This window comes from Phymastichus coffea, unplaced genomic scaffold (genome assembly GCF_024137745.1).
Source record: "Phymastichus coffea isolate CEN01 unplaced genomic scaffold, Cenicafe_Pcof_1.1 PCOF00252, whole genome shotgun sequence".
NCBI lineage: Eukaryota > Metazoa > Arthropoda > Insecta > Hymenoptera > Eulophidae > Phymastichus > Phymastichus coffea.
The window spans coordinates 1-23,220 of NW_026707063.1; the positions used below are offsets into that span (position 1 = coordinate 1).

General features: G+C 46.2%; 1 protein-coding gene across 1 annotated transcript; it reads left to right on the plus strand.

Moving 5' to 3' along the window:
• Positions 1-11,025: 11,025 nt before the first annotated feature.
• On the plus strand, positions 11,026-23,075 carry LOC131674523 (plexin-A2; the record flags this gene model as incomplete). The annotated part of the gene is made up of 9 exons (XM_058953243.1): positions 11,026-11,483; positions 11,569-11,845; positions 12,023-12,148; positions 12,407-14,547; positions 14,629-14,842; positions 14,923-15,106; positions 15,188-15,898; positions 15,971-16,116; positions 16,189-23,075. Coding segments are annotated over 9 exons (4,434 nt in total), but the record flags the coding sequence as incomplete, so codon positions are not given.
• Positions 23,076-23,220: the final 145 nt, after the last annotated feature.

Sequence of the window (23,220 nt, forward strand, 5' to 3'; positions counted from 1 at the left end):
GAGAGATAAAGAGAGAGAGAGAGAGAGAGAGACGAAAGTGCATCAATCAGCGAGGGAAAAGCGAGAAGGCTAATGAATTCGACTGACTGCCGAGTTTAGGCGGGAGAAGCGCCTTATTGTGCGAGAGCTATACAGTAGCTCGCTTTTCATTTACATCTTTGATCCCTGAAAACCTTATCTTTTCTCCCCTCTCTTCTGTTAATTTTCGATTGCGCGTTAATTGAGCCTTTGTATTTTAATTCCGCATAATTGCGATTGCGCAATTAGCGGTACGAAAGATAGCCGGAGATCATAATTATTTATTTTCGAGCTGTCGATCGAAGACGAAGATCGTTCGTCCGCGAACAATTGCCGCGGAAAATGATCGTGATTAACGCTGCGAATCGATACGACGAAAAGAGAGGCGAGCGAATTTCATCCAATAGCGAGAGCGTTGAGCTTGTAAACTTTTTCTACAACGCTGATCAAAAGACTGTTATACTCGATCTCACCTAGCTCAAGGAGAAACAACAGTTAAGCAGAGGGGAGCTTGCTCAGGCAGTGCCAGCGCAATCCTGCTAAAATTTCTCGGAGAGCCCATTGCGTTTCGATAAATATCGAGGACCCGAAGAGGCGCGCGATAGATAAATCGAGAGGGTTAGCTAGCCGGGCCAAATAAAACCGCGCGCTCGAGCGAGCGAATCATAACTGTGCTTGGCGGGAGCTCAGCTTCTCGCACGGGGCAGTAGCGCGAGGCGGAAGAAGAGTCAGTCGTCTCGCCAAGACAAATGCCGCTCGTCCTCCGTGCGCCGCTCAAATACAGTTCGACTCGATTCGAAGGTGCCACCTTATCACCGAGATATTAACCCTCGCGCGCCTTAAGTTCGATGAACGTGCGCTCCAAGTATAATTTTAAAACGAGAGACTGCGAGTCGTTCGCGCTGAAAAGCACCTTTGTGCGCGCGGAGCGTTTCGGGTGACGCGCTTTTATCATGCGAATTACAACCTATAAACTAGAAAAGTGCGCGTCGACGAGGGCAGAGTCTACCGACCTGTCCAAAGTGTACTTTGCTCGCACTCCGCGTCTGTGTGTCTTTTTCCTTGTCGTTGCTTCCCGTCAACAAAATGAAAACACACACACACACACACACACACACACACACACACACACACAATAAAAAAAAGCACGCGTACCCGGGAGAGGTGTTTTGATCAGTCGTGCGCTCCCGGCTGCTCGACGATTTCGCCCCGAATTTCGGGTCAATATTGGACTGAGCGCGCAACGACGACGAGAGACAGTTAAAAGTCCCATGTAATAAGCCACTCCGCGAACGACGGGGGGCGGGCGGACTCTACGCGCTGCGCGCTCATCCGGAAAAGATCTCTCTCGAGCGTTCGGCTGCTCGCCCCGCTCGGTCGTCAATTTTGCATGTCAAGCTGATCGCGGCAAAGAGTTTGAAGCCGAAACAATTAAATGGCAGGTCAATGACGGAGTAAAAAGCGAGCGCGGCCCCCCGCGCGAGATAGGATTGTTCTACCGGAAATGTTTTCGCGGACAAAAGCCAATAATCAGATTTATGGGGCGAAAAACGGTAATATCAATCGCGAGGGCGCGTATCAATCGGCCGAGCGCCGCGGACAATAAAACAAAAGATAGCATTGCCGATAGGGCGAAACGCCTTACGTAAGTCGGCCGCGCGAGAGCTCGGAGCGGGAAGAAAAAGGCCGCCTATCGAGTCGTTCAAAAGCTACAATTTACGACGGGGCATTAAAAGCCTTATGAACGAAGTATCGCGCCTAATAAATAATTTCCCCCGCCGCAGTTAGCTGGCGCGCGCGACTACAGCGAAATCATCAATATTCAGCGCGGCGTTGCGCCGCGCGCTCGCCTCTCGCCTCTCGCGCGGTTAAGTCCCTATAATAAAACGCGCGGTTGGGGCAAGGCCGTGAGCGCGCCCACGAATCGGTCGGGAGAGGCCGGCCGGAGCGCGTTTCTCGGGCGCCGGGGCGCTCGATAAGGGCTGCCGCGACGGCCTCGGCGCGCGCTTATCTGGACGGGGCCTACGCGCGCGCCGCTGCCGCCCGGGGGAATTGCGTCGCGGGGGGCAGCCAGGCGGCGCCACGCTGCTAATTAGGCCGTCCACGGCGATGCGTGCGCGCGACTGGCGGCTCGCGTGGCGCGCCACGCGCCTCGGCCGCTTGTTCGCGCGGACGCCGCGCTCGAATTTCAGAAAAGCCAATTAAAAGCCGCGTCTCGACTTATAAAGCATCGAAAGGTCCGAGCGCGGCGCCTCATAACCAACTCGGCGAGAAACTTTCACGACTGCGCCGCCACCGCCGCCACCGCCGCCACCACCGCCGCCGCCGCCGCCGCCGCCGCGGGTATATATAGATTTTGCGCGAGGTCACTCGGTATATTCCTTGGCTTTATTCGACGAGCATGCGCGAGCGCCGGGACGATATGGGAATATCGAATGACCAACAAAGTGATTGAGGAATTTTCGTACGGCGGGGTGAGGGCAAACGAGGCTAAGAGAGTTTAATTGGCACGGTAAGAATGCGAATACATGGGGTTTTTAAGGACTCCGATTCGAAGCGCTGATGGTCGGCGAAAACCAATTGTCGAACTTGGAAAAATAAGAGAGCGTTGCTTTTTTGCTCTTTGCTCGAGAGAGTGCGCGCGTAATGTTGGCTGTGTTCAAACAGGATGATGAGGGCAAAATAAGCGCGTCCCGAGCGTTTTCCACGTACATCCACCCGCCTTGAAAATTGGCATATTACGCATATCCTGCTCGAGCGCTTCTTCTCACGAGCCGGAGGAACGCGCAACCCGTTACGTCCTTGACTAATGAACCACTCGTGCAACGACAGTCGTCGCGCAGCTCTTTCTTTTTTTGGTGCTGCTCGGCTAGTGACACACTTCGGAAGATCCGCTACCGTCTGCCGCGTCATATTGAAAACCACGCTCCTCTCTCGTTGCCGCCCAAGCCGCTCGAGTCGCGCGAAGATACGCGAGAAGGGTCTCTGACCTCTCCGGTCGGCGCCGCTCTAAGTTGCATCTCTCGCGCGCAAGAATTTAAACCAGTTTTTCTTTTTTCAGTCGGAATACGCACAGCCGAGTAGAAGACTATCCTTTCGCAAATTCACTCGACAGCTATTTTCGTTGCTGTTTCGACAATTCGAGCGCAATCATCGGTCCGGCAATTTTCCGTGATTGCGAAAGATTTTATTAATACTCCGGTAGGGCGCGAACAATTAAGCTTAGCCTGGAATTAAGCGCTGCAAGTAGACGCACGCTACCGGAAAAACGGTATCATCGGTCCATTAGCAAACCATTTTCTCGCGGAGAGCGAGGCAGCCTCGAAAGAAGAAGAAACAAGGCCGTGGACGAGCGAAAGCTAAACACGGCCATTGAGGCTCTCGGCCGTGTTATCCGAAAACACAATCGAGGCCGTCGCCGAAAGCGGCCGGACCAAACGGAAAGCAAAAGTGTAATCCGTCTCGTTGCGCTCGTCGCCAGCGGACTTTCGTCGTGTCGCCCACGACGAGCGCGAAAGCGCCGCATTCCCGGGCGTCGGACCCGGTTATCGCGCGGCTCCCTTCCTTCGCGCGCTCGCCGCTCGCGCCGATTTTCGATCGAGCGGCCGCGCTTTTCCAATCCCGGCGACGCTGCCCGCCTGCTCCCCAGAACAGTCGCCCAAAGTCCTACGGATGGGCCGACTGACCAGTGCGTCGCTAACGGTCGCCCTTCGTGTGTCCGTGTATTCGCAATCATCACTCCTCCGCGCACGCGTGGGAAAGGCGTTTCTTGTCAATCGTCGTCGGTGCGCATCGCATGAATAAGCTTCTTCTCCCCCCGGCTACTTGCGTTCGGACAAAGTCGGAAGACGGGTAAATGGATGGCGACGAGCGATGAATAGACTATACAGAGGGAGAGAGAGAGAGAGACTGACTTTATCGTAGGGATGCGACACAACGAGTGGCTATTGAGAATTTTCGATAGCGTTTATCTGGCGCGACGATCGATGCGCGCAGGTCGGCTCGCGAAACATACGCCGAGGCTTTTTTGCCGGTGCATTCGGCAAAGCTTCTCTAGCTCGCCGATATCCGAGAATTTAATAGGCCGTGCGTCGCCGCGAAGAGCGAAAAGGACGGTCGGGGGGACGCTTCCCAACGAAGGCCAAGGCGACGCGTTGTCCGAACGGTCTTCCCGAAAGTGCAGGACTCTCGTCGGCTCTGCCACGTCACGTCGGGCGTGTCGCGTCGTCGTCGACGCGATTGTCGGTCGTGGCTGCACGCGCGCGAGGGTGCGGACAAACGAGAGTCAGTTTAACTTTCTTTAATTAGGCTCTTTGACGCGAAGATTCATCGCAAGCTTTGAAGTGCGTGCAGCCCTCGCCAAGTTTGCCGATCCGAGGTTAAAGAGAGAGAGAGAGAGAGAGAAAGAGAGGAGAGAGAGAGAGAGAGAGAGAGAGAGAGAGAGAGAGAGAGAGAGAGAGAGGAAAAAAGACCACGAGAGAGGAGGGTGGGGGGGAAGTGGCAACTGCATAAAGTTTCGCGTATTAATTATGGGCGAGAGGCAGGACGTTAGGCAAACTAGTTAGCGCGGTAAATAGAGTTGGCGGGAGCAAGGGTGTTGCATTAGACGAGAAGCGCTTGGCCATGCGCGCAGCAGAGGGTCCTGGACGACGTCGCAACGGCGCAGCCGTGCCCGAAGAGTCGCGGGTAACGCACCCGCGTCTTCCGATTGCGCGCGGCATTGTCAGCAGCAGCAGCAGCAGCAGCAGCAGCAGCAGCCTAATGTCCTTCGCTGAATGGTGCCCGCGCCCACCTTATCGACCTATCCGACGGTAGACCTGTACGGCTTTCATTGCACAGCGACGCCCACGCCCGCTTAATTCCCTCGTAATTTGTAAAGGTGCTTAACGCCGCGCCGACTATATTACCCCGTGCTAACGCTCTGCTCTAATTGAACGGAAACTCGCCCGTTCGCCCGCGAAACAATTCGCGCTTTCTGTTCTTCGCTTTTTCGCCGCGGGACAACGGACGCCGACGCCCGCATCCGTTGCGCGAGCATAGGCTTTCGTTGCCGAACGCGCGCGAGTCCGCCGAGCGTCGCGCGCCACTCGCGACCTCTCGCCGATTCCGCGGAGAACGGCCAATCGCTCGGGACGTGGACGGCGCGCCTCTCGAACACCCGATGAAAATACAGCCCGGCAAGTTCACGGTGGCGAATCGCTCGTCGTTATTCGCGCAAATAATGCCCCGGCCAATACAATAATAATTGAAACATCAATTATGGCACTCGACGCGACGGCGGCGCAGCCAACTCGTGAATAATGCGCATCGTTTATACGCCCTGGCGGAACAATCGGCCAGCGGATATTACACGACCAGTGAGAGGGAGAGAGGGAGAAGGGAGGGGCTGCCCGATGCAAATGAAGAAAGTGCAACCTCGCTTTCTCTCGCCGCGGGCCTCGATCGATCGATCCTATTTTTTTTCTCTTCTACGGAATACCCGGCGATCGTCGCCCGCGACGACAAGCGAATTCTCTGCGATTGCGGCCGTGTGAGCGAATCTCGCGTTGCCAGCGAAACTTTCTTTCCATTATACGCAACGAAGAGGAGGCTGCTTTTCTCGCCGTCGGATGTAATCCCGCGATGAATATCATCCGCGCCCCCTCCCCTCCTGCAATCATAGACGCGGCTGCTCGAGCCCCTCCAAACGGAAAAAGAAGTGGCGCGCGACAGCGCGGCTGTTTTTCACGAGCTCGATCCTCCGCCTGTCAACGACCACCGAATGACTGTCATCTCGACGGTCGTCACTATGTATTTTCCGTCCTTGCGCGTTTGATTACGTGACGCCCTGATTTCTCGTTTATTCAGAACGCCACTCGGGACAGGTAATGGCATCGCATGAAATTCTCATGCAACGAAGATCGTCCTTTTATTTTTATTTCTTTTATTTATAATCGGGAGGGCGAAAGTACATAATTCATAACAAAAGAGATTAATATCGAGCGATCGCTCCCGGGATGGTTAATGGTAACTCAGACATGCACGCTGAATTGCAATCAATGTGCATGTCTGAGTTTCCGATGATTCGGTTAGCCACTTGTATTTCGTCCAATTCTCGCGGCCGAAATTTACGCCCGTCGCTGGAAATTTATTTAAAAAGCGACGGATTTTCGTCCGATCGAAATGACAAATTAGCAGAATTGCCGAAAAAAAAGAGGGACATAAATGAAAAGTCGAGAAATACGAGGCACATCCAAATACGTGCCACTCGCGCAACAACGCTAACTCATATCCGCGAAACAGGCTTACCGTGTATTTCGTTTTATTGTTTTCCTTTTTTTTTTTAGTTTTTGTTTTTTTCCGTGTCTCTCGCGCAACAACGGAAGGCCGTCGCGCAAATCCGGGCTTGTACTCGCGCGCCAAACGACAGCGAGACAACGCGTCGCGAAACCAAGGTGGAAAATAAGCCTCGACCAAGCCGCGCTGCGGCCACTACGACGATAATTCGCCGCTGTGGCTTTAATACATTCCATTAGCGAGCATCGTACTGTAAAATCGATCGCGAGCGATGTCGAGAGGGAGAGGGAGGGCCACCGATGAATATCGCGCACAACTCTCGACGCATAATTCCGCGTCAAGCCGAGCGACGCGTCGTTAAAAAGCTAGCGCGAGCACTTAAAAAACTTTCAGACTTCTGACGTTTTCCGCGAGCGAAAGAGAGTGCGAGAGAGAGAGAGAGAGATAGAGCGAGAGATAAGCAAGCCCGCCTGCTGTCAATTTCGATTATCGGCGCGGCACGTGAGCTTCGCGCGCTTAACGCGGGTCGTCGCGCCCGTGGACGAAATTATTGTCTCCCGCGTTGAATTTTTCATCGAGCGAGCTTTCGGCGCGTGGACCAGAAAAGGGTGGAGGGAGGAGGAGTTTGTTTTTGCGCGCGGTACCCTTATGCACGATCGGTCGGAGCTGCTGCTGCGGGAGAAGGGGGCTTTCCTTCTTTTGTCGAATAATTACAGTCAACACGTCCGAAAGTCTGTCGAATGCCAACGGCGTGCGTAACGCCTCCTTGCCGGCATATAAATGCGTCTATTTTCGAGCGAGTCGAATTTCTTTTTTCTTCTGTCCCGGTCATACTTGCCGAGTCAGTTTCGTGGAGACTTGGTGCTCTGACGCAACGAGGGATGCGTCGCGTACAATGATTGATAAGCCGCACAGTGAGAAAACACGACATCGGGGACGTAAAAGCGCTCGCCGTAAACTTGGCGTGGCGGACTTGATATTTCCGATCGCAGCGCCAGCAGCCCGGCGACAGTTGACAAATCGACCGTTGCGCAATACTCGCCTCCAGCCGTCGCTTTGTACTCACGCACATACGGTACAGCTGGCGGGGGGTGGAGGGGGGGGGGGCGTTGTCTCGGGCGAACGCGCGAACTCTCGATGCAATTAGGTCCCTTTACACTCTCGCTCGCTCGGCTTTTATAATCTAGGCTTACTTAGCTGCTCCGTCTTTTACGAGCAATTGCGCCGATATGCCCTCCTCGCCGCGCTCCGGATTTTCTCGGCGATTTACTTCCGGGGCGGCCTTTTTTTTGCCCTTTCTTTTATATTCGGCGCATAAACGCGCACGCGCGAGCGCGCGAGAGAGAGAGCGTCGACGGGAAGTGTATATACCTGTTTTATGACCCGGTTGACGAGATTTGCCAGCCCCAGCCCGCTCGACGTCTCGGAGATCCGACTAAATGCTTCGTGACTTTTTCCCTGCCGACGCCTTCGCCTATTTTATGAAAGAAAAGCTCGCCCTCGGCCCGGAACTGAAAAAAAAAAATTTTACGACCCGGCCGAGTAACAATAGTTTCTTCTCGCGTCAACGAGCTCCCTATTTCTCTCTCCCCAACGCGCCGGGCAAAGGTAAAAGCGTACGACGCACTCGCGTCAGGGCTCCGATCGGTTGATTTGGCATCGACGCGCTGCGGATGCGGCGTCCGAGAGCCCCCGAGATTGCGAAGCTCGAGCCACTCGCACAAATTGGGTAGCCAAGGAGGATGTATTCGGAGCTTTTTATCAGCTGAGCGCGCCTCGACGCGGAACGGCGCGTAAAAAGCCGGCCCGATCTCGAAGCCGCATTAACGCGGTCACGGCGGCGGGGAAACATTATTTTCATCTCTCGGCGTCGCCTTCAAAGAAACGAATTCCCTTTGTTTAGCGTGCTCCCTGCTCGCCGTCGTCTCCGGCTAACGAGTCTCCGCCCGGAACGCGACGAATTAATTGGCAGCGCGCGCGCGCCTCGCGCCAAAAGTTGGCAGCTCGTCGTAGTTGTACCTCGTCGCGTCGTCGTAGTCGTCCTCCTCCTCGTCCGCGACAATCGCGAAATCGACCGACCTAATTATTCAGAGAAACGGAGCTCTCCATGGATTAACATCGTACCGACGATATCCGCTGGCTAACAAACTCTCATGAAATCGGAGTAAAACCGCGAGAGAGAGAGAGAGAGAGAGAGAGAGAGAGAGAGAGAGAGAGAGAAAAGTGCAACTCGTTTGCACTCGACCGAGCTGGATGTGAAACGAGAATAGTTCGTCTCGCTGTGCGCCCTCGTATATCCTTTGTGTCGAAAACTCGGTCCGAAAAATTCACCGAGAGGTCCGTGAGAGAAAGAGTAAAAGACTTTATTGGATCGGAAAATTGCCTTCGTCTTCACTTTCTAATGCACGTCTGGAGAACGTTTTTTCACGGGCGTGCGATAAAAACGCACAAGCTCATTTCTTAATACAGCCGTGACTCGTTCGCGTTACGACCAATTTTACAATTGACTCTTGTTTGCTTTGATACGGAAATGGACAAACGAAGCCGCCGAATCGAACGAAGGGGGGATGAAAAGAGAAAGAGTGCCCAATTTTTCTAATGGACTCGAGCAGTTTAAGGTCCTTTCAGAATCGACGGAAAGAATGGGAATAATGGGCGTCGCTCGCGAAGAAAAGGAATCCCTCGCGAAAGTCAATCGCAAAGCCGCACCGCTCGTTGGAAATCGATAGCCCGAGCACTCGCCGAGTGGAAACTAATCCAAATTAGTCGCCTGCTACTGCCGTTGCTGTTGCTGCTGGTGCTGCTGTAAAGAAGAGGACGCGAAAGAGAGCAGCGATTTTTCTCCTTTCGGATCCCTCAAACTCCGATCCCTCTGCTTCATTCCGACCTCTCCAAATTAATTGGCTCTTTTCTCTCGAATTATTGTTTTTCTTGCTCTCGCATATGTAACCTTCGTCGACTACAGGTTTTAATTGGTCGCGCGCGAGGGCCGTGAGAATCGAACACTCGATGGTTTTTTTTCTTTCATCGAGCACATGATTAATCACAGACCTCACCTGTTATCTCCGTTAATTGAAATGTCTTTGGGTTCGTGCGAGTGTCTCTAACGGTCCGATAGATACTCCCCCCCTCTCTCTCTCTCTCTACGTACACGTTCTCGACGCCAGGCGCTACGTATTAATTAAAGCTCAAGGATTAGGCGACAAAGGTTTCGAAAGAAGTCGACAGAGAGAGAGAGAGAGAGAGAGAGAGAGAGAGAGAGAGAGAGAGAGAGAGAGAGGACAGAGCTGGCGATCGGCTTTGATTTGTTACCGACATGAAAGTTCAATGATATTACCGGATTTTGAGTCAGCGCGCGCTCGTTACGGCGACCGTCGCGTACGCTGAGTGCATAATCGTTGCTTGTTTTTTTGCTCAACGATGCGCCTTGCGACTTGGCCTTTGAAAAAGCACGAGCTTTTTGGGTCGCCTTGGGAAATGAGATTTTTTTACGCTACTCACCGCGTGAAAAATTACCGTGACACGCGGCTGCACCGCTTATAAATTAATTCGAATCGGCTGAAAATTCCGCATTAATGGCGCTTTTAGCACTAGCTGTCGTACTCTCATTAGGGAATATTACGCGCCAGTGAGTAAATTGTAGATTCAAATGCTAATGAATGCGCTAATTAATTATCAGGCGGTCACAATTAATCATTGCAAATCGTTATTAATATTCATTGGCATTTCGTCCGAAATTTCGATAACATCGCGAAACGCGCAATCCCGCACGAAAGAAAAAAATAAATGGCAGTTTCGATTTCTATCGGCGAATTTAAGTAAATCGCCAACGCACGCTCGAACCGAGCTTCGTCGAAAGAAATAAAAAAACCGAAAGTTATCCACGAATCTCCAGTTTACGAACACGCTTTTCAAACAAAGAGAGAAGGGTAATGCGACCCACGCGTCGAAGCGGCACAAGTATTACGCTGGATAAATCGCAAAAAGAAAGAAAAGACAAAAATCTCGTCGCGGCTAGTCGAATCCGCGAAAGTCGCGTTTTGTTTGGTCGGTCAGCTGCGCTGACACGCGGAGATTATTCGCGACTCGTCTTTGACGCGCGAATCAATTGCGTGGGCGTGTTTTATCATCACCGAGAGAGAGAGAAAGAGAGAGAGAGCGAGCGCGCGCGCCTTTGTGTCGGTGCTTCGCGCGACGCGCCATTATTTCTTTCGGCCGAACGGTTTCGTGGCAATTGCCATTACGACTGGACGTGCAGCGTTCGACAAGCAGGTACAACGGCAGCCGACGGAATACACTCGCTGCACCGCAAGTATGTCTGGCGGTTGGCCAAAAAGACAGTTGAAAGAGGAGGGGAGGGCCTCGGAGAATTTTAAAAACCACACTGAATATTTCATGAAGAATGAGATTTCGAAATGAAATATCGCAAGGGATGAGTAACGGCGGGATTCGTTTTACCGTCGCACATTCACTTCTCTCGCGGATTTCGTCCGCGTGAGCGATACAGCAAATCTGCACTTGTGCGCTTCGGTAGTGTATGGCGCAGCTTTGACCCGGCAATAATTTATTGAAAAGCATCGTCGAGAGAAAAAAGGCCTATAGGTTGGCAATGGGATAGTCGATGTCCGTCAATGTGCAGCCGCAGCCATTTACATCTACTTCGGGCCGAATCGATGGATAAGTTGTGCGAGCGAGCTATACAGTGACGGTGAATTTGCCTTGGTGTTACAGTTGGTGGTAGAATCGGCGTCGCAAGCGCAGGAGTACGGTGACCTGGAGATCGACGCCAAGTCGCCGGTGAACGCGGACCTGCTGTTCGATGCCCAGCACAACATGCACCTGTACGTGATGACCGAGAAGAAGATCTCGAAGGTGAAGGTGCAAGAGTGCACGGTGTACAAGACCTGCTGGGAGTGCCTGAACGCCAAGGACCCCTACTGCGGCTGGTGCTCGCTCGAGAACAAGTGCAGTCTGCGAAGCGACTGCCAGGACGCGGCAAAGGACCCGCTCTACTGGATCTCCTACAAGAGCGGGCGCTGCACCACCATCACCAACGTCAATCCAGACCAACTGCAGAGGACGACCGCCAGGACGCTCGAGCTCGCTATCGAGAACCTGCCCAGTCTCAGCGGCCAGTTTCTCTGCGCCTTCTCCGCGCTCGACAAGACGCTCATCACCAATGCCACCAGGTAGGAGGCTCCTCGTCTCCTCTCCCCCGCGGACCTTCTTTAGCCTTCTTTTAATTTTCTGCCTCGCTCTGTCCCGCGTCCGCAGGAAGCCGTATGGGGTCAACTGCACGACGCCGCGCACGGACCTACTGCCGCCGATCCCGCCGGGCCAGCACCACTTCACGGCCAAATTGTCGGTGCGGATGACCAACGGGCCGGACCTCGTGGCCACGGACTTCACCTTTTTCGACTGCAGCACGCACAGCTCCTGCACCCAGTGCGTCTCGTCCAACTTCCCGTGCGACTGGTGCGTCGACGGCCACCGCTGCACTCACGACACGGCGGAGAACTGCCGCAACGACATCCTCGTCACCGGCGTCAGTGTGAGTGCTCGCTACTTTTGTCCCGTTCCTTTGCATTCGCTTTACGGCCAGTGCTCTTCTCGGGCGCACGACAGGCCTACGAGAGCGGTCGTCGATACGTGAAATTCGAGGGGCTCGCTCGTAAAACGCCCCTATGCGCGAGGAATGCGGGCCGATATTGAATGTCGATTCTTGCAGAGGCTCGGACCGAGTTACCGCAGCGGACCGGCTTTCTGCCCCACCATCAATGCCACGGATTCCAAGGAGATCCTCGTCGCTTCCGGCGTTAAGAAGACCATCCGCGCCAAGGTTCACATCATCGGGGTAAGCTCCGCTCTTCCTGTTCATCAATTTTCCAGCAACGCGTCTTCCAAGTCATCCAAATGGAACGCGTTCGCTGCTTCTCGTTGACAGCCGTTCGATGATCTAATGACGAGCACAATATCGCTCGACTTGCCAATTTGCGTGTGCGCGCGCGCGACGTGGCAATGATTACGATGTGCTACGAACGACGACACCACAGCGTACGCCGATAAATATCGGCAATGAGTCGGCACTGACTGGCGTCCATTTCATTTTCAGCAATTCATCATACAGACCCGCTTCGTCTGTCAGTTCAACATCGAAGGGCGCGTGACGAGCGTGAACGCGCGCCTCCTCGCCGATACGATCTACTGCGACGACACCGAGTTCTCGTACACGTCGCGTGCGCCCAACATCACGGTGCCGTTTGCCGTCATCTGGGGCGGTTCCAAGCCTCTCGACAATCCCGATAACATCCACGTGGTGATCTACCGCTGCCGCGACATGGCCGATAACTGCGGCATGTGCCTGGCTCTGGCCGAAAAGTACGGCTGCGGTTGGTGCATGACCTCCGACAGGTGCGAGGTGAAGGAGCAGTGCGACAAGGGCAGCGGCACCTGGCTGGACCGAAACCAAACCTGCCCCAATCCCGAAATCCTCAAGTTCGAGCCGATGATGGGCCCGTGGGAAGGCCACACCAACATCACCATCACCGGCATCAATCTCGGCAAGACCTTCAAGGACATCTACAATGGAGTTACCGTCGTCGGATTGACCTGCCAGCCGTACGAGGAGCTGTACATCCGCACGAAACAGATCGTCTGTCGTGTGGACGGGCCTGGCGATAACAAGATTCGCCATGGACCGGTGATCGTTAAAATTGAGGACTTCCGCGGACAGTCGAAAGAGGAGTACCAGTTCGTCGATCCCAATATCACTGCCATCACACCGACGCACGGCCCCGTCAGTGGTGGCACTCGGCTGAAAATCAACGGCCAGTACATGAACGCCGGCAGCCGCATTCAGGCCTTCATCGACGAGTTACCATGCGAAATCAACAACACCGAGCACGACGAAGTGCTTTGCATTACGAGCGCGAGCGACAGACCGCGAGCTGGCACCGTCAAGATGCACTTCGACAAGTCGGAAAGACGATTCATGGGCGTCTACGAGTACGTCGAGGATCCCAAGATCGAGACCGTCGAGAGTGGTGTCGACGGCGGCCAAATCAAGGTGCCCAAGGGCATCCCATCCGGCGGTATAAAAATCAGCATCACCGGCCACAATCTCGCTTATATTCAGAAGCCTGAGATGTACGTGTACTACGAGGGCAAACAGTACTTCTCGCAAGCCTGCACCATTCTTAGCCAGACCAACATGATTTGTAAGTCGCCAGAGATCGACGTGCCACCTGGTATCCTCGATGCTGAGAAACCTCTGCATTTGGAGTACGGTTTCCGCATGGACAATGTTGCCAGAGTACAGAATCTCACCCAACAGGGACTCAATGCTTTCCTACTGTATCCCGACCCGGTTTACGATGCCTTCGACGAGGAAGTCAAGTACTATAAGAGCGACTATTTGAACATCAATGGCATGCATCTCGACCGAGCTTGTCAAGAGTCCGACGTGATGGTCAAGATTGGCGATAGCTACTGCAACGTCACCTCGCTATCTCGATTCCAACTCACCTGTCGTCCGCCACCCACTCAGCCGCCTACTCTTGACTCGTCTGGCAATCCTAGATCGGAGCTACCCGAAGTCGTGGTCATCGTTGGCAACAATCTTAAGTACAAAATCGGCAAGCTAAGTTACGCCCTACCAGCCGGTCTAAACAGTCCGCTTTCAAAGCCAGCGTTGATCGGCGTGATTGCTGCAATTGTCATTCTAGTCATCGTGTTCATTGCCTTCCTCATCGCCTACAGGCGCAAATCTACCGAGAGCAATCGTGTGCTCAAAAACATGCAAGAACAGATGGACATACTGGAGTTGCGCGTCGCTGCCGAATGCAAGGAGGCTTTTGCCGAATTGCAGACCGAGATGACGGATCTCACGGGCGATTTGACCAGCGGTGGCATTCCGTTCCTCGACTACAGAACCTACGCAATGAACATACTCTTCCCGTCGGATGACAATCATGTCGTGCTGCAGTGGGACAGACCCGAGCTCGTGCGCAAAGAGAAGGGATTGAGACTGTTCGGACAGCTCATTATGAATAAGACATTCCTCCTGCTGTTTGTCAGGACCCTCGAAAGCAACAGATATTTCTCCATGAGGGATCGAGTCAATGTTGCCAGTCTGATTATGGTTACGCTGCAGAGTAAGATGGAGTATTGCACAGATATTCTGAAAACCTTGCTTGCCGATCTGATTGAGAAGTGTATGGAGGGTAAGAGCCATCCTAAGCTGCTGTTGCGACGGTAAGTTTATTTCGAGTTGTTCTCAAGTGTGCACTCGTCGAAAGAACAGAAAGGTTTTAAGGGTGTATTATTGACTTCTAGAACGGAAAGTGTGGCCGAGAAAATGCTGACTGCGTGGTTTACATTCCTGTTGTACAAGTTCATGCGAGAGTGCGCGGGCGAACCGTTGTATTTGCTCTTCCGTGCCATGAAGCAACAAGTCGACAAGGGGCCAGTCGATGCCATCACTTCAGAGGCTAGGTACTCGCTCTCCGAGGAGAAGCTTATTAGACAGTCGATTGAAGTCAAAGCGATGGTATGTTAATGTTGTTTCATTTGTCAAATCCAATGTCGTTTAACCACCGTGATTAATGGATGATGGTTTGATTCTTTCAGACGGTATACGTATCCATTTCGCAGCAAGCGGTGTTTGTCGGGGGCATGGATCCCAACACTGAAAATGTTCCAGTAAAAGTTTTAGACTGTGATACTATTTCTCAAGTCAAGGAAAAAGCACTCGATACCATATATAGATCTACACCATATAGTCAGAGACCAAGAAAAGATGATCTTGATCTTGGTGAGTTTTATCGTTCGAACGTCAATTTTTAGTACTTGTCAATTTTCTTAAAAGCTTGTAATACCGGGTTTTTATTTTTAGAATGGAGAACAGGAGCCTCTGGTAGGCTTATTCTGTACGACGAGGACACGACTACAAAAATGGAAGGCGAGTGGAAGAAGCGCAACACACTCAATCACTACCGAGTGCCCGATGGCGCGTCACTGAACTTAGTCCCCAAGCAATCATCTATCTACAATCTCTCCATCCTTTCGGAAAAGACAGACAAGTCTCACAAATATGAAACTTTGAACCTCAGCAAATTCAGCTCGGCAAGTCCACCCTTATCTCGCGCCACATCACCGTTGAATCACGACCACGACGGTGGCCTGAAAGTCTGGCATTTGGTTAAACATCACGACAACGATGCACAAAAGGAGGGTGAACGTGGCAATAAAATGGTTTCTGAGATTTATCTTACGAGGCTTCTCGCCACTAAGGGTACATTACAGAAATTCGTCGATGACCTATTTGAGACAATATTTAGCACCGCACATCGTGGCTCCGCTTTGCCACTTGCCATTAAGTATATGTTCGATTTCCTTGACGATCAAGCGTTACATCACCAGATTTGCGATCCTGAGGTCGTGCACACGTGGAAGAGTAATCTTCTACCGCTCAGATTTTGGGTGAATCTCATCAAGAATCCTAATTTCATTTTCGATATTCACAAGTCAAATATCGTCGACGCTTGCTTCTCCGTTGTCGCGCAAACCTTTATGGACAGTTGCTCTACGTCTGATCACAGATTGGGTGAGTTTTTTATTTTAACAACAGTTTTGCGAAACGCTAAATTATATTGAATCGTTACTGCTTGTATTTTAGGTAAGGACTCGCCAAGTTCAAAACTACTTTATGCCAAGGACATTCCAATTTATAAAGAGTGGGTGGAGCGCTACTACGCGGATATCAAGATGATGCCAGCCATATCCGACCAGGACATGAACGCCATGCTCGCAGAGGAATCAAGAGTGAGTATACCGAAGTAGATTTTAGCTTGAAGATAATGACAAAATGAACGATTACGATTGTTCCATTTACAGCTGCATACAAACGAATTCAACACAAATTGCGCCCTGTACGAGCTATACACGTATGCGAGCAAGTATAACGAGCAACTGACGGTTACTTTGGAAGAAGACGAGTTCTCAACGAAGCAGCGATTGGCGTACAAGCTCGAACAGGTGCACAACATCATGGCCGCGGACGGGAATCCATGATGTCCCGTTTACACTAGCAAGCACTCAAATAAACCGGCGCGCAATGAACTGGCCTGCTGAGGCTTGAGGAGCTCGACGTTGGGTCGTCCGGTTCCTGCAACACCAGGCAACAGCAGCAGCCTTGACGCCCACGTCGATGATTACTGGCACGTCTCGGGCTTACTCGACGCTGAACACCAGTACCTCTTGGCCTCGCCGCCGCCGGCTAAACGGCCTGACCCTACGACTCCGAGTGCGAGCTACAGATAAGCACCATGCAGCTGGTGGTTTATCATTTTAGCATATAGAGTGTGCGTCTCTTCGCTATTTTTCCTCGTGAACGCTTATACCTTACAGTGCCGACGAGTGAAGTTTTTGTGCGCGAAGAGTGTGTTTATACGCAAGACGAACTGCTTATAATTGTACCTAGATTTAAAACGCGTGTATCTTGTGAGTGTGATAGAGGGTATACATTCAACCCTCTCGGCTGGATAACAATTCCGGTTTATCCTTCTAGTGTATACACTGTGAAGCTAGCTTCTCGTCTGGTTTCCTTAGGATGAATCGACTAGTTTAGCAATATACGAGCAACTGCTCGAGTGGTTTTCATGTTTTCAATTTTTCTTTTGTATTATTTTATAATTTTCAAGAGTATATACACAAACACATCCCACACACGCGAAAGAAAGCAATTTTTTATATTATTATTTTTATTGTATAAATTTTGTAAAGTCTTTTTATACGAAACAATAGGCGTGACGTTGATTTTTAATCGTTTTTTTTTTATTTTTTATCGTGTACCAAACTAACTCATTAAAGGCTCAATTATTGTGGGATAAGTTTGCGTGAATTCAATTGAGCAGACTGATCGGTTGTTGTTTCTTGGTTGGAGAAGAAATTTTGTATATTTGTGCAAGTCACTGCCTCCCTCCTCCCAAAAAATAAATAAATAAATAAATAATGAAACGGCCAAGCTATGAGTTAGAAAGATTAACAAAAGAGAGAAAGAGGTGTCTTGAACGAATACGCGTTTCCATCCACTGAAATCGTTTGAACAAATAAAGAAAAAAATTACAAATAAATCTAAAAATATGGTCGTCGTGATAAGAAAATGAATATGTACGTAAGTCATCGATAATCGCTATTGTCTTGATCGACACAATCGATGAAGAAAATATAATAATTATATTATTATTATTATGATAATTATATTATATACATGGATGGTATGTCATTATGTATATGTGTACATATATACACACTTATTACAGCGAGCGCGCGTGTTTATGTATATATATTTAGGTTAGTAAATATCATCACCGTTTACAAAAAGAAGAAACAGTCTCTCCCATTCGTCTCCCATTCTTACGATATAACGTGAATTGATTTCTTTTTATCAACGACAGATCTGGCTTCAAAAGTTTTGGAGAACTTAATTAAATTATAAAAATAAAATCGAGTAACTAAAAACAAAATATCAAACGATATGTTTAAGAAAACTTTGCAGTGTACTCTTTTCTATTTCGAATATAGCATTTCCAATATAAGTAATTGTAATGATAAATTTTCTTTTATTACAATTTCACGATTATCAAAATAAAGAAGTGCCATTATAAATAGAAAAAAGTGAAACACGCAAAGAATGTTATCACTAGTTAGTGTAATTGCTCTTGTAGATTGAGGTCAGAAGGCTGTCAACTAAGCATTCCGTGAATAAAAAAATACAAACGAGAACACGAATAGTGGGAGTCGGGTAGGGAAAAGCTGATAAAATAAAACAGCTGACAAAAAAAATATGAACGAATAATAAAAAAAATTAATATTGAAATAATAAATGTGTAAGCGCGAACCAAACGCATTTTTTCAACAACAGACTGTGTATTAGATAGTAGATTTAACTTGCAAACAAACAAAGAAAGCGTCAAATAAAACGTATTTGAAGTATGGCCAAGTATACGGCCGGTTCGATGTCACGATTGTGCTGAGTCTATTGTGTGCTTCCTCTAACGCTCTTGTCAAAAAACTATCGTCTCGTTTATTTGCATGTTCTATTTGAGATTCAATTATTAATCTTTCAATGACCAATGATAATTATATAAACGCACATACATCAAGACTTGAAAAGCAAGTGAAATCAAGTTTTTCCGAATTTCTTACACATATAACTAACTATTTTTACCTTATGAAGGTCATTTTGAAAAGAAAAACAAACCACACGCACCACAATCGTATCATCGTGTCATTATTGTCATTCGCTGTCATTGTGTCTCACACCGCCATAAGAGTTTCGGACCGAAGTAATAAGGGCCTTTGACTCGCAATTTTTAAACTCCTACAAACTATTCTTATCCTTCCTTGTATTCCTTACCATTCTTATAGAACGAAAGTAACGAGTCCAGTTTCTATCGACCCTCGATCCTCAAAAAATCCTTTTATAAGTATTCAGCTTCAATGCCTCCGTCGTCATGTTGTTGTCACTCTTAATTATTAATAATTGTAATATATATATAACAAAAAATAACGATCACTGTTGAGTATTGTCTGATTGTAATAACATTGATATTAAATCGATATGAATTGATAATCATAAATTAAACGTCGACATTACTTCGTGGATATATTCATAAGAATAAAAATTTGGTGTGGTGTGCCTGGCTGTGCGATAATATAAATTTCTAATTACTTTGGCTAAAAATGTTCAAAGAACATGCTTTAAAGGTTTTTAAATTTATCAGCTGATTTTTTATATTCTGGTTTATTTGATAATGTCCCTTTTACAATTTTATAAACGATTTTTACGTTTCCAAATAATTCATTGTAAGACTGTTTTGTCGACATTACAAATTGTAAATATTATTTTATAATTAAGATATAATTTAAAAATTTTAAAGCATTTCTGGAAACACGCAAACGTAACTCTTGTACGCGTGTTTGTACGCTGTTGATAAAATAAAGATTTGAATGTCCTGTGCGTCAATTCAATGTGTAAATCGTGCAGCGGAGAAAGTATTTATTGCGCTGGATAAGGAATGAAACAAGAGTAATCGATTTTTTTTTCTGAGCGTGTGTAGCCACAGTAAATCAGGAAAAATGCGAGCGTGATTGATATCAGTGGGAGCGATGGAAGAAAAATTTGCTAGTAATTGCCAGAATGTAAAACTCGACGTTTTATATAAAGTCTCCTTTTTTGTAAGACACTTTTTGTCCTGTTTCATATATAAAGAAGAAGCAAAAATGTTTCATTCTAACATTCATTTTTTTTTTTCTTCAGCCTTTACCATGTCATACTTAAAACATCATTTATCCGTATTTGTATCTACTAATTCTATCAATTTACATGTAATATTTTCTATTCTTCTTCAATCTTTCACCACAAGATGACTAAGAAAATCTCATAACAATATAAATTCATTAAGGAGAAAAGAAACTAAAAACAGTAATTTTGGGGCTATTGCGTTGTTTTTAAAGGGCAGACAGGGTTGCGTAAATCGAATATAGGCCAAAAAATATAAAAATATGACTACTCGTTAAACAAAATAAAAAAGTAATGAATTCGTGATTGTCTTATGGTTTTCTAAAAAGAAATTGTCTAATGGTACTAATAAACCCAAAGTGCCTCTGGTAGATTTTTGGGCATAAAATCGAGTGATAGCAGCAACAATTTTTTACGCAAGAAAAAGAGGCAAGGGGGAGAAGGTCAAATAAAAAAATTAAATTTAATAACTATTATCATGAGCTGGGAAATCACCGAAGAATTATATTCTATCAATACCGTATAAAACATCATCATTCGCCGTCATCTCATTTCACTATCGATATACATTTGTCAAAGCTTTTTGAACTCACGTTTGACTATAAATCGGTGTAATATCAAATAATACCTAAATAGTTGTTAAATATTATGATAACAAAAATAAGAATATTAATAAATGAATGAATAGCGCGACGATAAACAAATTAACTGATGGAACTAAAAACTAGTATTAAAATTATTCTAAAAGCTTAACTTTAAATTATTGGTGATGATAATTTTTCGATATTTTTCTCTACTCGATTAACGAAATGAAGTTACAAAAAATCAATTAACTAGTTGAGAATTCTAATTTTGAAAAGTGTAAATAATTATTTGAGTACCTGATTCTAAATATCAAAAGAATTAGATCAAGCAATTTATTGAAAAATCAATTTCAACAACACATCGTTCTTCAATTCTGTGTGGAATATTTTTAGTTTAGATAAAAAGCAATGAATATATATTGACTTATATATTATTCTTCTAATCGTAACTCACAAAACTATTGAAATCTCCGAGGATTTTTCTTCGAGGCTGAAGTTTATCTCTCAGCGATAGAAAGCTTCGTTGTATATGTATGCATATCGTGTGTTGTATATAAGAATACCAGAATATAAATACGAATAATACTTATAAATATGAATATGAATATAAATGTACGTCTACTATAATTAGATAGGCACACGATGATTTTTGCCAGATGAAAATCGCAAGTACGAGATAGGAAGGTCAGAAAATAATTCAGAGATAAAAAAATAACACAATGCTGTCAGTGTTGATGACGAGGCGTTAGGAATAACCAATAGACTAGTCTAACTAATTTCCAATAACGTATCGGTGTCTGTATATGCCTCCTAATATTTCCAGTGCAACAAGTGGCCACATGTATATTATTTTAAAAATGAATGTGCTTAAAATTGATTACTAAATGTCGTTGTAAATAAATAGACAATTCATTTCAGCCGACTGACATATATAAACATTCCAACGAACAATAATACTGCATTTAGGAAGGAATCTGTGATGGACTGTCACTCGATTTTTCCTTTGAGGATAAAAGTAATTTGCAAAGCAATAAATTACGACGAAACGAGAAACCTAAAGTAATCAATTTTAAAATAAGTAGATGTGACCATTTCGAATATAGTATCTCTTCTTTATGACAAAATATGCCTCATGAATGCGAAAAACCCTATAGGTACAATTTCTCTTCATACCGATAATTTCACTCTGACGAGAGAATAACGTAAAAGCGATTCGCGGGTGATCGACGTACGTAGATTTTAAATAAACATTTGATATATTAAACGAGAAAAGTATGAGAATATGATAGGACAACTCAAAGCTAAAAGCTGCCTGAATTTTTTTACGCAAGCTAAACGAAAAGACCAATATCATCGACGCATTTTTACCTTAAATACTAACTTTTTACTTGTCAATTACCTTTCAACCCTGTCAGAAATAATTTATGCATAAAATTATAATGAATAGAAATAGTTAATAACATTTGCTAACAGTTATTTAGTTATTTACAATTTATAACCGTTTATCAACATAAGATTTTTTTATACATATAAACAGTTATTTTCTGTTAAAAAAACTGGCATTATTGAATAATAATAGTTTTGTTTAGTAACTAATGGTTATTTGTATTTTTATTCACCAAAATAAATTTATTTGGAGAAACAATGGATGCAAATAACTATAAATATCTGTAAATAACAGTTATTGCCAATTACCTGTTGAAATAAAAAATTAGTAACTATTATTTGCAATCAATTTTAATTATTAATTTATACCAATACCAGGCGCAAAAGAAATACTCGTAGGTAGAAAAAATTACACGATAATAACAATATATAAGTATTTAAAATAATTCTTAATTATCACACATGATAACTATTTAATACAATTGTATACAATTGTATATATTTTTGAAACTGATTTAAAAATTTCATAATTGCTATTAATAGCAAATTTTTTTATGATAAAGAGGTGCATTTCCGAAATTATCTATAACTGTTAATAATTGCATATAATTATTACTGACGAAAAAAAAACTGTTAATAACTGTTATATGTGTCTAAAATTTGACGTTTATAAACTATTTGAAACTGCAAATAACTGCGTGCCATAGTTTTACGCAAAAATTATTTCCAACGGGGAAGCGTTTTAACGAGTTTTTTAAATCGATGTACACACGACTTTTATATATTCACGAAAAATAAATGTTTACCTCTTTGGTTACAAAAAAATCTCATGATGAAAAATTGTGAAAAAAACCAAACGTAATTACACTTCTTATCTTTAAACGAAATTAAAATGATGTTCATGTGTAAAGCGGAAATCCTTTCAGCCTGAGTTCTCGTTCTTCGAGAAAAAATAAGTCAAAAGCACGTAAACAGAAGTAAAAGGAAATTTTAACGAAGGCTATGTGAATAACTAGAGCGAAACCTGCAAAAATCGTTGGATTGTGAATTGCCGGGGCAAAGAGAAAACTAGAAAAAAAATTTCTCTCCAGCCGCGACCCTCTTTTTATACCATTCATTTTCCACATGTCAATCATTCTAACAAGAAGCACACGAGAGAGAAAAAGATAGAGGGCGGACGAAAACTAACAGAGACTGAATGAGAGTACGCAGAGTGAATTTGCAGATACGAAAGAAAAAGAAGAACAATTGAAAGAGCAAAAATATCCACCGTACGGAATGGTTAGTGCTTTTTTCAGACTTAGATAGAAGCTTCTTGAGTTTTATCGATAGTCACGTTCCTTTAGCCACTCACATGAGATTATGATATGCTATTAAGTGGAGACATATACATAAATAAAAGAGAAAAAAAATAACAAAATAAATTATCGTGTATGTATACCGCATGAGAAAAAAGAAAAGATTTCCTGGACGAAGCAATTATTTTGTACTTGTTTTGTAATCTTAACATATAAATATGGATATAAATATATATACTGTAAATGTACATGCATATACAAATCGACGATGAGTTATGATGATGATTTATCTTCCTCTGATTTTCTTGATTTCACGATCACGACTCGTCGACATTATAATCTTCAGTTGAAAAAA